Source organism: Pavona decussata, unplaced genomic scaffold (assembly GCF_977016875.1).
Source record: "Pavona decussata unplaced genomic scaffold, jaPavDecu1.1 SCAFFOLD_215, whole genome shotgun sequence".
Classification (NCBI taxonomy): domain Eukaryota; kingdom Metazoa; phylum Cnidaria; class Anthozoa; order Scleractinia; family Agariciidae; genus Pavona; species Pavona decussata.
Window position 1 is genome coordinate 1869117 of NW_028145620.1, and position 17744 is coordinate 1886860.

At 40.2% G+C, this 17744-nt stretch overlaps 2 protein-coding genes across 2 annotated transcripts in view; one reads left to right on the forward strand and one right to left on the reverse strand.

The window, feature by feature from the left end:
- LOC146459954 (uncharacterized) overlaps window positions 1-17744 on the forward strand; it is a 29123-nt gene that overhangs the window by 2740 nt on the left and 8639 nt on the right. The window contains exons 4-9 of the mRNA XM_085088835.1: window positions 11367-11432; window positions 11856-11973; window positions 12516-12677; window positions 12787-12864; window positions 13689-13756; window positions 14064-14157. Coding sequence (XP_084944961.1) covers window positions 11883-11973; window positions 12516-12677; window positions 12787-12864; window positions 13689-13756; window positions 14064-14157 — 493 coding nt within the window. The 5' untranslated portion in view covers window positions 11367-11432; window positions 11856-11882. The remainder of the gene's footprint in view (window positions 1-11366; window positions 11433-11855; window positions 11974-12515; window positions 12678-12786; window positions 12865-13688; window positions 13757-14063; window positions 14158-17744) is intronic.
- On the reverse strand, window positions 888-7785 carry LOC146459955 (uncharacterized). The gene has a single exon (XM_085088746.1). It carries the CDS (start codon window positions 7536-7538, stop codon window positions 888-890), a length of 6651 nt encoding a protein of 2216 aa, XP_084944872.1. The 5' UTR covers window positions 7539-7785.

Genomic DNA, 17744 nt, shown 5'->3' on the forward strand with positions numbered 1-17744 from the left:
CCTCCGGCAATACCTGTCAGTAGATCTTGAGAGATGTCAAAGGCGAGCTTTGCGTATTATCTATCCAGATTGTTCGTACAATGAGGCGCTTCTTTTGACTGGTCTAGTTCCCTTACACAACCGCCGCGAGTTCTTATGTGATAAGCTTTTTAATTCCATCCTGTCTAATCCCTCGCACAAGCTGTATAGCTTACTGCCTCCCAAGAATGAGTGCAAAGTCAATTTAAGGAGTCAGCACTCTTTTACTACACGGCGCCTCCACACCATTCGTACTCGAAATAGTTTTATCTATCACTATGTCCATAAAGCAATGATGTAATATTGTTTTCTCTTAATTATATAATTTTGTCCTTTTATATTAGTTATTCTTAGCCATGTATTTTATTGTAGTATATATTTTATTGTAAATCAAACGTAATTCAGCCTGTGGCTGCAAGGTTTTTGTAAATGCGAATGTAAACCAGCCGTAAATTTCAACGTTTATTTCGACACGAGGCACCGTGAGACAAACTCGCAATTCCAGTTACACCGATGGGCCTTAATAAAAGTCAACTTAACTGCCGTACAAACCGTGAAAACTAATAAACCTTAGTGAACTTAAAATTGAGGTAAAAACTCGGTGGCCCTCGTGGTAAACATTAAAGGCCACCTATGCGCATGCCCGAAACTAAATGTCTGCGCAGGGAACCCAGCTGGGAAACACGAAGCCCAGCAGTAACATGGCTCCCCAAAATGTCCAACATTTTCTACAAAAAGGAACTAATCTTTAGCAAACACAATGTCAATGTTCCATGCTTAGTGAAAACACTTAAAGTTTCTTTCACTGTAAATTTCTTTCTTAACAAAGTTCTGGCTCCTCAGGCTCCTCGTCGGGGAATCCCGGTCTCTCACGCTTCTACGAGCAGCACAAGCTTGTTAACAGGTCTTTCCAGTCTGGATCCATTACTTGTCAACACTGTCACCGAACGTACTTGATCCTGATCATCGGGGTGAGTTTCCACCACTTTAGCCATGGGCCATCTGTTTCTAGGAGACTGGTTTTCTTTCAACAACACAACATCTCCGACCTGAAAGTTTCTTCGTGGCCGAATCCACTTGTTTCTTGCTTGTAACTGCTGCAGATATTCTTTACACCATCTTGACCAGAATTCTTGAGCCATATGCTGTGTACGCCGCCACATCTTTCTGCAGTACAGGTCTTCTTTCTTGAATTCTCCAGGCGGGGGCAGCACAAGTCTTGTCTTTCCTGTAAGCAGCATACTTGGTGATAATGGTGGTGCAGAATGTGGGTCGCTGAGGGTCTCCACCGTCAGAGGTCTGTTGTTGATCGTGTATTCGGCTTCGCAAAGGAAGGTCCTCAACGAGTCTTCGTCCAGACGACTACCATGTTCTCTGATGAGACCATTCATGACATTTCTGATTGACCTGATTTGTCTTTCCCAGACACCACCAAAATTGCTAGCAGATGCAGGGTTCTTAATCCAATCGATGCTTTCCTTAAGGAGTTCTGCTTTGATCTCCTGGTCATCCATTTCTTCAATAGCTTTCTTGAGTTCTGCTTCTGCACCAATGAAATTCGTTCCTCTATCGCAGCGGATTTCCCTGACCGATCCCCGTCTACAGATGAAACGTCTGAGTGCATTTATAAACGAATCCGTTTCCAAAGAATCCGCCACCTCTATGTGTACTGCTCTACTTGCTAAGCAAGTAAACAAGGCTCCGTATCTCTTCACGACAGATCTTCCTCGTTGGACGTGCCAAGGGCCAAAGTAGTCGACCCCACAATAGGTACAGGGTGGCGTTGGCTCTACGCGCGACTTTGGCAAATCTGCCATTTTCTGTTCTCCTTGGCTCCCTCGAAGATGACGACATGTTACACATTTAGAAATAAACTGTCTGACCATCGCATTTCCGCTAACAATCCAATAGCCACAGGAACGAAGCTCGTTCAAAGTTATCCCTCTTCCACTATGATGTGTTCTTTCATGAACATGGCTGATAATCAGTGAACTAATGTGGCTTGACTTTGGTAGGATCACAGGGTTCTTTAGAGTTGGGGGCAGATTGGCCTTCCGTATTCTTCCACCAACTCTCATAACACCATCACTGTCTAGAACTGGATCCAACATGCGGAGAGAACTTGTCTTCCTAAACAGGGCTTTCTTTTCTTTGTCTGACTTACGACTTCCATAGACGACTTTCTCTTGAACGTCTTGGAGACTTTTAATTTCTGACGGGTACTCATTTCTTTGTACGTGCTTTATGATCTCCATTTCTGCTTCTTCTAAGTCAGCTACGTTGACTCGTGTAGAATTGACATCCTTACGTCCGGCAGGTCCTTCATCAGATGCCAAACCGCTGGACACTTTTCTCTTGGTCAGGACTCTATCTCTGAGATGTCTCTTGTATTTCAGGCAAAGTGCTACAGCCATCTTTGCTTTAAACCAACTGGAGAATCGTCGAAGTCTCTTGACAATATCACTGCTCTCTTTCACCGTGCTTATGTTAACCTTGACATTTTTGACTTCCGGGGAATCTGGATTCACGTGGTCTTCATACGTTTCTTCCTTCAGCCAGCTCTTTACAGGTTCTTTCAGGAAGTCAGGACCCGTGATCCATGCCGCTTTCTCAACAAAGTCCTTTGGAGACATACCTCTCGACCCTTCGTCAGCAGTATTCAATGCAGTTTCCACATAGTGCCATTGTGAAGGTGTAGTGTGCTCGTGGATAAGCTGAACTCTGTTGGCTACGTAGGTATGAAAACGACGAGATTCATTACTTATAAAGCCTAAGACCACTTTACTGTCCGTCCAGTAGTAGTCCTTTATGTCCTCATACTCCAATTCATCCTTTAACTTGTCACCAATATTGACAGAAATTGTGGCAGCGGCCAATTCCAATCTCGGGATACTGACTATCTTCTTCGGTGTTACGCGGGCCTTTCCCATAACAAACGACACATGTACTTTCCCGCTCTCGTCTTCAAGTCTCAAATACGAGCACTGTCCATACCCACACGTCGAAGCATCGGACATACAGTGGAGCTGTGCCGACACAATCTTTCCGAATTCTGTGGGTTTGAAACTTCTTGGCACTTTTAAACTTTCAAGTAAGCAAAGTTCATTCCGCCATTTTTCCCATCTGCTTTTGGTTGCATCGTCAACAGGTTCATCCCAGCTGTTAGACTGACAGATGTCTTGTAATATCTTCTTTCCGATGAGTACTACCGGAGCGATGAAACCTAAGGGGTCGTAGATGGAACTAATTGTTGAAAGGATGCCTCTACGTGTGCAAGGCTTATCCTTAAGTTCAATCCTGAAGTTGAAGGTATCTGATTTGATGCACCAAATGACTCCTAGCGCTCTTTCAATGGGCAACTTATCTTGGCCAAGTGCAAGGCTCTTCACATTCTCTGCTCTGTGCTCGTCAGGAATTGAGTTAATGATGCGTTCAGTGTTGCCCACAAACTTAGTCAAGTTGAATCCTCCATTCCTGCAAACTGCCTTGACGACCTTCGCTAGATCAATAGCTTTGTCTTCGGTGCTTGCAGATTTTAGGACATCATCCACATAGAAGTTCCTTCTAAGGGTGTTGGCTACCTCAGTTCCATAGTTGTCTTCGTTGTCATCTGCTGTACGCTGAAGTGCATAGTTGGCACATGCAGGAGATGATACTGCACCGAAGAGGTGCACAGTCATACAATACTCTTCGGCTTTCTGCTCCAAGTCTCCATTTGGCCACCACAAAAATCTGAGGAAACTTTGATCTTCCTTTCTAACTCTCACTTGAAAGAACATCTTCTCGATGTCCGCCATAAAGGCATACTTCTCCTGGCGAAATCTGGTTAGCACGCCAAGGAGGTTACTTGTAAGATCCGGTCCCTGAAGAAGCTTGTCATTCAAGGACTGTCCTTCAAACGTAGCCGAACAATCGAACACCACTCGTACTTTCGACTTCTGTGGATGATAGATGCCGTGATGAGGAAGGTACCAGGTTCTTCCAACCTTATCTTTGAACTCGTCATCCACCTTGCGAGCATATCCTTTGGAGATGATATCAGCCATAAAACTGCAGTAATCCGCACAATATCTGTCATCGGCCTTCAGACGCTTTTTTAGGCCAATCAGACGCTTCTCTGCTAGTGCATAGTTGTTAGGGAGCTGAACGTTCTGATGCTTAAACGGGAGGGGCATCTCATAATGCAGGTCATCGAGATGAACGATGCCGCTCTCCACCGTTTCGCAGAACTTGATGTCTTCACGTGACATTGCTGTCCCCTTTTCTCGTTCAGAGAAGTCCAAGTCAAACATCTGACTAACTGCTTGTGGAGTTATCCGCTCCTTCACCTTTCTCTGTGTGACTAGATATCCCCGAGGGGTAATTATAGTATCTTCAGGGCTAAGATTGATTCGGTTGCATGTAATCTGGCTACTCAGCTGTGGATTACAGAGGGGCCCGTTGACGTACCATCCGAGGAGTGACCGAACTGCGTACGGGTCTGAATCTTTGCCGTAAACGATTTCTCTTGGACGTAGGGCACTTGGGCAATTCAATCCAATAAGCAGTCCCACTTCGATGTCTGCCATGTAGGGGGGTATCTCTGCACTGATTTTCTTCAAATGAGACATCTTGCAGATTACGTCAGGTCGAGGTATTTCATTGCGGTCTGCTGGAATCACATGCCGCGTAAACGTTCTAGGTAGGTCCAAGATCACGTCCTCTTCTTTAATGTTGGCTACCACCAATCCTTCAATGGCCTTTGTGGTAACACTGCTTGTTCCGTGAATCGTAGTAAGGATAAGGTCAGTGTCATTTCCCTCAATGCCAAGCGCTTTCATTGACTTCTCACTCACAAACGTCCCACCACTGGCGTTGTCTAGCAGTGCATAGACCTTTATCTTCTTTGCTGGATCACTCTTGTGAAACAAGTGAACTGGTAATATGCCCATGTTGATAGGTACATCTCCAGCTTCCGTGACGTTACAGATGGCAGTGCGGTTGCTGCTAACCCGAGGTTCAGCTCCAGGTTGATTATCATTGTCGTTGCTGATCTTCTTCGCCCAATCATAGTCGTGTAGCGATGTGGGGTGTGGCCTTTTGCAAGTCTTACATGTCTGCCGCTCCTTGCAGTTTTTAGCAATGTGCTGATCACTAAAGCAACCAAAGCACAGTTTCCTCTCCACTACAAACTCCCGTCGCTCAGTTAGAGTTTTCTTTAAAAACTGTTCACAATCATTTAGGTTGTGAGGCCTGTTGCATAAGGAACACGACGTGGACTGCTCCTTTCTACCTTCCTGCTTTAATCCCGTGGCAAGGCTTGTTCCTTTTCCTCTGCTACGTGGCCTTCGTCTGAATTTGACATGAGTGGCTTTGTCTTTCTCATCATGATGAGGTTTGGTAACATTTTCTTCTGAGAATACAGGATCTGTGGCAAGCTCAGCTTGTTTGCGGACAAATTGTGAGAATTCCTCAAAGTCAGCTATCCTTCCCTTTTCAATCTTGGTCTTATTGTTCCTTTCAGTCCATTTGCTTCGTAGATGTCTAGGTAACTTTTCCCAAAGCTGTCGCAGTACATGAGCTGTGTTCAAATCGTCCATGTGAGACATGCCTTTCATAGCAGACTTTGCTTGGTCCAGAGCAATAGAGACATTTTGGAGAGCTGAGCCATCGTTTGCTCTGATTGGTTGCCATGAAGACAGTTTGGTGATGTGGGCATTTGCAATCTTGAATGGATCTCCAAACTGTCTCTTTAGCAGTCCCTTGGCTTCTTTGTAGGATCCTTCTGATTTTCTCTGAAGACAACCATTAATAACTTCTTTAGCTTTACCAGAAGTGTACTGACCCAGAAAATACAGCCTTTCACAGGAGTCTTCAACCTTTGATTCAATCAAAGACTCAAAGGCAGTCATAAATGCGGGAAATTCCATAGCGTCACCGTAAAACATTGGAGGCTCAGTTGATGGAAGAAGGCTCCTTGCTTGCTGGGAAACCATTATTCGAGACAATTCCGTCTGCTTTCTTTGAATGTCTACAATATCTTGAAAGGTATTGTTCTGGACTGCCAAGGGGTTAACAGACAAACTTGTTGAGCAACTTCGAGGGCTATAAACACGTTGGGGTGTCTGTGGGATCCCCTGCGATTGATCTCTGATAGAATATACAACTGCATGCCCGTCTACGAAATGGGGTTGAGTTGATGAAATATGTGCACTTGTGGGAATTTCAGTGGGGTTCACTACACACCCAGGAGTCACAATGTCTACATGGGTTTCAAAGTCAAAGCCTGAATTTCCTGATCTGCATGCTGTCATTGGGCTTGTGTAAATGGGGCCTGTTTGCTCTGTAGTATATCCACTAAGAGGATTTGCTTTAGTGGGGTACTGGTGCCCTGAGACATGATTGCCAGAAGAATGTGCTGGAAGAGACTTTGAAGCAGGTTCTAAAATTGGAATGGCGTTTGATGAGGATGAACTAGTCACCATTGCTGCCGTTGTCATCGTTACAACCGACCCTGGGGTTGACAGGGAGGTAATGTTTGTATCCTTCGTAATGTTGGCTGGGAGTAGACTGGACACTGGGAATATTGGAAGCTTTTGTGTCTGTAAACATGTAGGTGTGGAAACCCACTCTTCACTGTTCATTTGTTTATAAATCCTTTCTTCTTCCTTTGCCTTAGCTAGACTTTTCCTAAGCTCCAATTGTTCCTCTGCCATTTTCAGTGCCTGTTTTTCCTTCAGAAAAGCTGTCTCAACTTCTAGGGCTGCAACCTTAGTCTTGGCTTTTATCAATTTCGCATTAGATGAAAGTGAAGATAAATTAGAACGTCTAGAGTGATTAGACTTTCTAGAGCGATGAGACTTGTTAGAAGCAGCAGAATTTAATTCAGCAGACTGAAGCTCTTTCGCCTTAGACAAATATTCACAGACAGACTGTTTAAACTTAAACACATCTCCATCATGAACTTCATACCATGAATTAGCACTGGCAATATCTGATTCATTCTCTAACACTTCGAGGAAATTATCCTGAGCAACTTGTAGCTTGACAAGTAAATTGTTTAAACCTTCCGTTTCAGATGACACAAACTCAAAATTGTTAAGATCAACAAGAAGAGGCTTCATTTTGTTTATCTGCCTAGTCACGTGGCGAAGAGCCACAGTTCTACGCTCTTTTAACCTTTGTATCTCGTACTGTTTACCTTTATCCGTTGTAATTTTCTTCCTTGCGCCCGATTCTAACTCCGCGGCACCATTCTCCGTCGATTTCTCCTCCATATTCAGTGAACCTTGGACCTTAACTGAATCATGAAGCCGTATTTTTGATGCCGCATCCGTCGGTGGAGTGTTAAGCGGTGAAATGGCGCGAAACGAAGCCGTGTCAATTGAAGGCGAACGCGAACGATAACCTTTGAAAATTCCTTCTTCACCATAAGCCATTGTAGATTCCATGTTTTCGCTTTCCATGCCCGTAATTATCCGTGAAAGTTGCAATAGAAAGACCAAGTAAACGGTATTTATCCTTGTAAACCACACATCCATCGACAAACCATGCTTGAGGTCGAGTTTTTACTGTAAATGCGAATGTAAACCAGCCGTAAATTTCAACGTTTATTTCGACACGAGGCACCGTGAGACAAACTCGCAATTCCAGTTACACCGATGGGCCTTAATAAAAGTCAACTTAACTGCCGTACAAACCGTGAAAACTAATAAACCTTAGTGAACTTAAAATTGAGGTAAAAACTCGGTGGCCCTCGTGGTAAACATTAAAGGCCACCTATGCGCATGCCCGAAACTAAATGTCTGCGCAGGGAACCCAGCTGGGAAACACGAAGCCCAGCAGTAACAGTTTTTGATAAATAAACTATCTAACTATAACTAAAGTACTGCTTAATCGCTTTGATCGGAATTTCCACGCAACGATTCAACTAGACTAAAAACATAAAAGCCAGTTTCTCTCTTAGTCCTTTGAGCCCCCAGTGGGGCATAGGGCCGCAAAAAAGCCAGTTTACATGGCTCAAATATGGCTAAGATATTGGTGTGTGAAATGAGTCATTGATTGTTAAGTCATGAGTCGAAATTGAAATGTCCAAAATTATGGTGAGTCGAATATTTTTTCAAGTTGACGTATTTGCTTCAACCTCACTGTTGCCTGGTAAAGCCTCCACCAGTGAAAAAACGCTGCTTTTGCTGGGAAAACAATTTTTGTAAAACAAAACTTCAGGAACTATCAGCCCCTTTCAGCCATTATTTCAACTATTTTTGTTTTTTAATAACACCGTCACGTCACTGATTCCAGAAAGCCCTCGGTAGCCATGTTCCTTTTCTCGGCATCGCACGTCATCGCGAGATGTCCAACAACAAGAGAAAGATCGGTCAGTCTCAGTCCCTGCAATTGTATTATTTTGAAAAGCTGTAATGGTTATAATCACTGTTTTTTTTTTTGTCTCAATTCCATAAGACGTGTTAGTCTACGTTCTCCTTGGATTTGGATCGTCCGAAACTGAAATTTGTTCGTGCTACAGTTTCTTGCAGATGCTATTTCAATGATATGTCCGATTTTTGTCAATCCATAATAATAATGTGTTTTAAAACAAGGCTATTACGTACACACAAACTGGGCTTATTTCAGTTTTGAAATGAGGGTTAATTATTTACTATAAATGGTGTAATGTTTACTTACGTTGTAATTTTTTTCGAAAAATAAGCCGAAGTTTACTCGATCGCTTTTGTTTTTCTTTTTGATATTGCTGGTGCAGATGAATGTAAATGCCATCAAAATTTTGACGAAATGCTCGGCTTTTTAGTTTCTCTTTTTTTTATGTGTAATTTGCGACATGTTTTGTAAATTACGACCTTCGTTTGATTTCAGTTTTTTAATGTTCGATAATTAATTTTTAATGTCCTTTGCTGGTAAAGCCTCTATCTACCGAGCAATCACACCAAGTGGCATGCGTTTTAACCGCACTATATAGTAAAGATCAATAATCGCACTGAGACCCTGCAAACACATTCTTCCACCTGATCAAATATCCAGCTTACCTCAAGTTACATCTTCTACTGTATTTCAAAATTTCAGTCCGACTCATGACTCACGAATCACTGACTCGTTTGACTTTTTGATTTTTTGTTCTCCTCCTATAGGGCCAGGCTAGAGATATGTAGAGCTAGGGATTTTTTCCTTTCGACTCTGTTCTTGAATTATTCCCAGAATGAAAATTGAGATGAAAATGATTAAAAGTTGTGTCGTGAAACCTGGGGCGTCACACATTTTGATAACAAAAATGTATAAAGTATAGAACCCTTGCCACGTCCCGTCTCCATTTAATATACATTTGATATTTAATTGCACGTGGAAAACTCTGAGTCGCCATCTTGTTTTCGGCATCACGCGTTGTCGCCAGATATTAACAAGGAGTGGAAGATCGTTCAGTGTTATTCCCTGCACTTTATTCATCTCACCTGAAATAACAGCACGATAAATTAATTTTTAAAAGCTGTAATGACTGCAATCATGACGTTACTCTGTTTTTCAATCATCAGAAGTAGTATTCAGATTTTGATCGCCCGAAAGTGAAATTTATTCGTCGAAAACAATTTACATTTTGCCCCTCTCCAATGTTGATTTGCATATGACGCATTTCAAGAAAAAGAATTGGGACTCAACACTGGGGATGGAAGGAAGGAAAACGGAGAAATGGGTTGAGATCATATGTTGGAAAATTCAAATCCAGAAAAAAAAAATTGACGAGGGCAAAATTACAGGAGGCTTACTTAGGTTATTTAGGGGAAATAAAAGTCGAAGTTTTATTCGGTAACTTTTGTTTCCATTGGATATTGTTTGTTTAGTGACATTGTATATTGTTTATTATTAAAAACTGAATCATTGTATAATGCAATTCGAGGATTTGATTGGCTGAGCAGCCATGGCATATGAGCAATTATACCATGGTCAAGATATGGTGGCCACTAAATTGTCTGCTGGTTCTTCTCTCACAGCGATATCAGTAAGATCTAGCAACATTTCTTGATTGTTTTTAATAAAACAATTATTCCACTTGCGCTTGTTGGATATGAGATGATTATAGCCCAGTCGGCGCTACGCGCCTCGTTGGCTATCTATCATCTCATATCCAACGCGCGCTCGTGGAATAATTGTTAAATATACATCAATTATGATTATGTTTATCGTATTATATTCGTTGGCTTTTTTTTTGTTTGTTTTTTTCCTTGTCATTTCATTTCGAAATATTTTGTTGATATTCTATCGACTAAAAACTGCAGCTCGTGAATAAAGAAATTATTTTCTGCAACAAACCTGACAATTAACACTATCATCACCTTCCATAATTATTATGACTTTCCTTTAAGACTACAAAATAGAAATCGAATGCATATGCTCATCAAAAAATTGATCGAGAATAATTCTGAGATTATACACCTTCTCAGATCAGTTTCCATCACGTCTTAAAATGATCTTATGAAATAAACTTTATTTAGATTTTCGTATTCCGATTCAGACTTTTCATTTCACAAGGTTTATGGCATTGTGTTCTCCGTTGGTTTGGGAGGTCTGGGTCTATAATAAAATTTGTAAGATTTCAAATTAGATTACAAGCTTTTTAGACAAATTTCGCAAACAGTTTTCAAAGAAACATTCAGAACATGTAATTATATAATTTCGCAGGGCTAACTGATTTTGCAGCTCAGTTTTGTGCTGGTTTTACTGCTCAGTGCTGTACACGACGATTCACTGAAAACAACTTCTAACAACTGATTATTAAAAAAAGCCATTACTGGGGCATCCAACATTTTATTTCGGTGAAGATCTCTTCGGATGGCCTCTATCACCTCAGAAATTTGCATTTGGTTGTTAGAAAATCGGCAGTTTTCCAGTTTTCGTCGGCAAAAAGCCAGCTCCAAATTTCGTAATTTCAAAATTGGTAAATCGATTTTGTCTCGTTTTCTAAGGAACAAGTATGTCGTTAAAAATGCCAAAAATATCAGTTAGTACTTTCGTAAAACCAAAAACAGATAGTAAATTAGTATTAGGGATATAATAAATTGCTTTAGAGTGAAAATATTATAATAAAATGGCTGGCAAGACCTGAGAAGAAGAACCCCTGACATAGCTTAGTAAAACTTGTAATTACGTATTTAGTGAGGTAAATAAATGCGGTAATCTGTAAGTTAACTTTGTAACTTATGTTGACTTTGGCTCTAAAGTCCTCAATATTTTCTTTTCATTTTCCGTTCACCTTCTTGATTTAGTCCCCTAATATTCGGTAATGATGAATCGGCTGTTTAATGCATAATCTGTTTTTAGTGGATACAATTGATACTCACAGCGTAATTTCCCTGTTTCAGGACTGTTATGATCAGTTGTTAATGCTTCAGGAGAACACCAAGAAGCGGTTTTGATAACAAACTTCGGTAAGCAATTTGTATTCTGGCGACAGAAGTTACGTCCACTAGCCTATTCTTGGAAGTCTAATAAGAGATTTTCTTACGCAAACCAAGGAGTGTCGAGGAAACATGTCTTTTCGTTCTCCTGTATTTTTCCAAAACGCCGTTATCACAGAATGTAATAAATCATTTATCGACTATGTTAATCTCTTCCTTCTGAAAAATGACGTACTGTTCCTTATTCTTCCCATCCACTCACAATCTGTTATTCATCATGAATTTTAACATACAGGAAATTATGTCTTAAACAGAAGATGCTGTTGATTCGGATTTTACCTTTAGCACTCAGTTGTGTGGAATGTAATTAATACAGGCATTACGCTTTAAGGTTTTGGAGGAATAACAACAGTTGATGCATAAGATCAGCATAAAAAATTGTTTGATTCATAGGGTTTTTAGCCCGAACTCCCAGCATTCATGGCGCAGAGTCAAAAAGACGCTGTAAATGGCAATGACGTCACTCCAGCTGGTGAGGAAACATTGGATTTTGATGACGACACTTTAAGAGGTGAGAAAAAACGCTAGGCTTTTTTTTACCAGCAAATTTCAATGTATAAACCCAACAAAGTTCAGAAACCCTCCCCTAGTGTGTGTTACTGTACGTGCGGTGTGCTAGAGGCGCCATCTTCGAAAATGATTACTGAGGAAGGCTAGAGCGTCTCATCCCAGTTCACTGCGTTTTAAGAATTGAAAGCACGTGTAAGAATTTATCCAAGGGTCAATTTGATAAAACTTTTACAATTGTAGTTTAAAGCTGGGCCGTTCGGTTTAACAGGTGCACTAAAAGAATTAGTCAATGAAAGGTGTCGTTCAACTCTTCTAATGTTTATTAGCTGTATTTTAATTTTTTATTTCCACTGATCCACTTTTGCAGTTTAAATACCGCATTTTTGATTACCATTATTGAGTTCATTCTCTGTATGAGCATGTAATAACAAAGGCCTACGATTTTGAGCTACAAGTTTGAGTCAAATTGGTCCCAGCGTTCACAATGAAACGCCATTGCGTGTTATCTACCAATACACAATCTTCTTAATTTTTTCATTTTAGCAATAGCAGAGGTTTACAAAAATGAGGGTAATGACAGTTACAGACAGAAAGATTTCAACAACGCCATCTACTTCTACACAGAAGGAATTAAAGTAAACTGCAAGGATGAGGAACTGAAAGCCAAACTATACAGCAACAGGGCAAACGCTCATTTTTGTTTGGGTGAGAAGTTTTTGTTAACTTAAATTGGTTTACCAAAAATATCAAAGGATTCTTCAATCGAACCCACATCAATATGCTAGCTTTCTCCTTATACTTTATTGTTTCACAGGGAAGTATACTGATTCCTTAAGTGATGCAAAAGTTGCCTGTTCCCTACAGCCATCTTATTTGAAAGCGATCTTAACAGGTACGAGTTAATAAAAATGGATATACTATTGGGATGTAGATAATTTTACAGTGACGTAAGTCAACTGAGCCACACAGCTAAATGATAGATCTGTTTGAAAAATATGTTTTGTAGTCTTCTATGCAGATTAAGGACGGTCCCTGTCATATCATAAGCGCCATTTTAAGATCGACACTGTTTTCATGAATGTGACACACAAATGATTTAGTGTTTTGACCTCAACTTCCACAATTCCAGATTTTATCATTAATAAGGCCATCCCCTTGTCTCCGTGTTTCTTGTCGTTGCATGTTCAAAGTTTAAGGTCGGTGGGTAATTCAGATTAAACAATTAGTAAAAAGAAAAGGGGGGGGGGGGGGGGGAAGGGATGAAGGAGTCTGAAACTAGGAGGCGCAGAAACCCAAACAAGTGATCACTTGGAAACAAAAGCTGTTGTCACAAATAGAAACTAACCGGTTCTTTTGGCCTGAGTTCGCGAAAAATAGCATCCATACTAACTAGCACAAATTTTCCAAAGCGTAATATAACGTGACGTTTGTTGATAAAACTCCGGAAGAAGCTACCCTAATTCTCTACCAAGACAGAGCACTTCGGTATTGACTGCACCAGTGGAAGTCCATTTTTGTGAAAACTTAGCGTGTTACTTTACTGACTTTATTTAAAACTGTCTCTGCATATGAATGGTCGGGATGGGAATAGGTGAACTTGCAACATTACCTTGCCGCTTTGGATAATGAGATTCCTAATTCGGAAGGCACATATATCAGCTATTGCCTTATCAAATAAGCAAAAATAATGCCAACCTTACATTTTCTTTTTATTAGGAGCAAGTGCATGCTTTCAGATGAATCAGTTTGAGGAAGCCACCACGTGGTGTGAAAAGGGATTGGCTGTATCCTTCACTACAGATGCTTTAATGATTTGTGGTGTTCAAACTTTACAAAAGTCTTTCGTTCTTGCTTTTGTCTGCGTACCTTCTTGGATCAAGCCTCATTCCAAAAAATAAGTTTTTTAGTCTTTAAGATAATTTCAATTTCTCTGTTGCCCGTAACTTCCAGATGAGAGAAAGAGAAAGAGAAAGAAACATAAAAGAAAAGCAGGAAAAGAATTAACACACATTTTTCATGAGACCTTTCCTCCAGTCTGAAGGATTGTAAGCTTTAGATAACCGCCTCGTTATAAATCTTGACTGGTGTAAGATTGACAACAATAACCAGAAATTGGTGGAACTAAAGAGGAGATTTGTCAATGAAAGGAACAAACTACGAAATACAGACGGAGAGGAAGACTCAGGTGAATCTAACGTCTTATACAGTAAGCTATTAAGGAAACACAGGACATTGCTGAAAGGAAGTTTTAAATTCTTTTAAAGGCTCGAGTATCAAGCTTGAAAGATTGACGAAAACTGAAATTACATGTGTAGTAAGTTATTTAAGCTTTCTTCCTTTAACGTAGAAACGTCTGAGATAAAAAATAATTTCATAACCAGGAAAGGCTAGAATTTAAATTTTTTTGCGACAAAAATTGGGCGGAAAAATTTTATGTGCGGTAACTTAGAATTTCATAAAATGGCGTTCTATAGCTTGACTTTGCATCCATATATTAGAAAATGAAAGCGTTACTTAAATGAACTTTTCAATACCCTATTTGTTTTCATGAGTATTTGTCTGACCTAATTTTCACTTTATACTGATAATTTTTGGACAAGCTTTTTGGTTACTGACAAAAACTCTCGTCTCTCGTAATAAATGATTCAAAAATGCCTTTGTCCGTCGCCTGTGATCATAAGCTATTATACAAGTCTTATACACCAAAAATGGGAATGAGGAGGGAAAATTACCAGTGCATCTCACTTTGAGTCCAGTGACTTCCCATTCTCCATGTCTCAAAATGAGAGATAACGAGCGGCACGTTGACTTAAACTTGCTGTCGGGAATTTTAAGCTACTATGACAACAATATTTGTTTGCTGCTAGCCTTATGCCTTAAGCAATGTCTTCTTAGAAAGATTTGATTTGATACTCGTTCAAAGTACCAGTGTCTTTATAAGGTAAAGGAAGTACGTGTGAAAGAATAATACATGAACGAAAAAAGACACCTGAAAAGTGCGTTCGGTTTACTTTTATATCAGCTAAATTACTTTAGATAACAAATCAATCATGGACGAAAGTAGTACGTTCTGACCAGTGGTCTTAGTCTTAAGGTGATTCCACAGAATTGCATTGCGCATCCTTGCTGCGCATAATTTTTCGCGTCATTTAGCGCGCGCACGCACAACATTACGGGATTTCCTTGAGGTTAAGCTCGGCAGCAAAATAAGTGTCCTTTTCTTCTAAACGAGCACGGTGACCCCCATTTTTTAATGCATCAATTTAAATTTCATACGGTTGACCACTATATATTGCGATTTAAAGGAAAGTTTAATACTCTACTTTGAGATATTTTTATTTGAATGCTTTAAAAAGCGCGTATTTAGGTAGTGCTGGTTACGTGCACACGCAGCAAAATCTTTAATTTCTTTCAAAATCGTTATTCCAGTTCAATTAGAATAGTTTGTTGGGTAAGATTAAAGTAAATTTTGCTAAACTGCTTCGATATTTTAATGCAAGAAATTAATTTTTCTAGAAATGAGTTTCCTTTTCTGCTTACTAGCGTTCCTAATATAAACCTCGTGGGTCATCTATTTACTATAATAGCCATCCAGGTTGCACAAAAACGAGCACGGTGACCCCCATTTTTTATTGCATTTGTAATCCTCATAACATAGTCATGAACTGGACCAAGTCTTAGACAATTTTAAATACTCCTTCTTTTTCAGTGGAATCACCTTAAAAGATCTTTTCAGGTCAACAAATTAATCAATTTGTCCTTTTTACACCATGATTAAATTTTGCGGCCTTACAAGATTTTCATATCGTTATACAATTTATCTGAATAGCCAAAAACACTACGACGGGAACTGCATAAGGTTTGCTGTCCGTTTAGGTCGATATTTGAAGGTCCTTGCTCATTCGATCGCAGACGCATAACACGGACAGCAAAAGTATATTGTAAACCCCAAAACATCGAATACAAATTCTTTTTCAAACAAGCGAATGTAAAATTTTAGTATAATACATAAGAATATGTCTTGAATTTTGACTTGAGATTCAAACTTTATCAATACTACCTTATTCTTTAGAAAACAGTAGATTTTGGCTAAATGCTTTTAGTTCTACAGGAACTCCTAAAGGTACCCTGTTGTTCGCGTACCATTTGGTTTTTATAAACAAAAACGCGATCCTCCAAATTACCGAACTCCAAAGTGAAAGATCCTGTAAATATGCGTAATTGAAGTTCCCAGATAATAGGAATAGCACAAATAAGAAATCGACAGAGGCCGAGTTAAACGTAGATTATGAAGTAGGAGGACGCCAAGTCAAGCCACCTGGGAGAACGCGGGACCACAAAAGCGCCTGCAAAACATTTTCATGGAACCTGTTGCTACCTCCATAATTATTCACTTAACTTATGATCCTCTACCATCTAAGAAAAAAACTCGCTCAGTGTAGTATCATTGATTCTGACATTTCCGAACGCCTCGTTGGAAACGTACACCTGGAGCCACGGCTAAGTTCTCGCTGTTGTGCAGCAAGACCTGGTTAAGGTTCAGTCTAAAGTGGTAAAGCAAAACCCAAATACGCGGAAAACAACAGCCATCCTGTTCATCCGGGAACATAAGGCCTCGCTCCCAGACTCTGACCAAGGAAGCAAGCAGGCACCTCAGCCTACATCGCTCCGACCAACGAGTGAACTGACATCGTCCTCTAGTGTAAAAGTGCCGAGCGGGTATTGCTGATAGAACGAATAGCGCATGGGAGGAAAATATACAGGAAGAGTGATCAGACAAATATCGGAGAGGAACTTGCGAGGACAGAGGCTGGTCATGTCATATCATGTCATGTCACACTAATCCGGATGGGATGTCATAGATTCAAAACTCAGCCCTGAAGTTTGCAATCGGTTATATCCCGGTGGCTGCCATGAAAGCTTCTGACTATGATTTCGTCAAAGGCCAGGCAACTGGAGTATTGGGGACACGCGTTTGGCTGCTTTTGAAAAGCGCCAGGTGAGCGGGTTAGGCAAACGGAAGGGGAGGGGGGTGCTGATACTATGTAGGAGCTCACAAAGGGGTGTCACAGGCAATAGTGATCTTGATGATGCAAGAAATGTTTAGAACTTTTTCAACAAAACTCTTCTCTAAATTGCATTTATCTTTTGTCTGGCGCATATACAGTATACGTCTATAATTTCTTTCTGTTACAGTGACCCAAATTCATTTTAAATTTGCCAAATAAGTCTTTGTAAAGCTTTGCAATAACTATATAGTATATAATGCCAAAATCACATAGAATGAAACCCTGTGGAGTCTAAGTCACGATAGCCCCAAAATGTGATCTTTTCTCCCCCGCTTGCTTACAACTCGAGACAACAAGAAGCCAAACCACGTGCTTGTGTGTACTACAACGATAACAACAATAACTTTATTTGCTCTTGTGCTCAGTTGCATGAATTATCGTATAAGCAGAGCCTAGACACTGAAGTAACTAAGGGGTTTTCGAGTCAGTCTCCAGCTTTTTTTGTTTGTGAAGTATGGTGAAATCTGAACCAAACAGAGAGGGAAGTGTTACAATATGAAATTAAAAGTGATTTAGGTCTGAGTAGAAAAATTTTTCTAATTAACTAGGATAAGCCTTGAGAACGCTGCTTGGGCAGTAAATGAGGTTTAAATTTTTTTTAATTTCAACTCTGTTCAATAAAACATCACACTTCTGTCTGGTCCGATGAACAGGCCAGGGGAGAAAGTGTTCTTTGCTGATGATGATTATGGAGGGTTGTCTA

Coding starts and splice junctions, on each gene's coding strand:
- LOC146459955 (XM_085088746.1), bottom strand. CDS start 7,538: ATGGATGTGTGGTTTACAAGGATAAATACCGTTTACTTGGTCTTTCTA.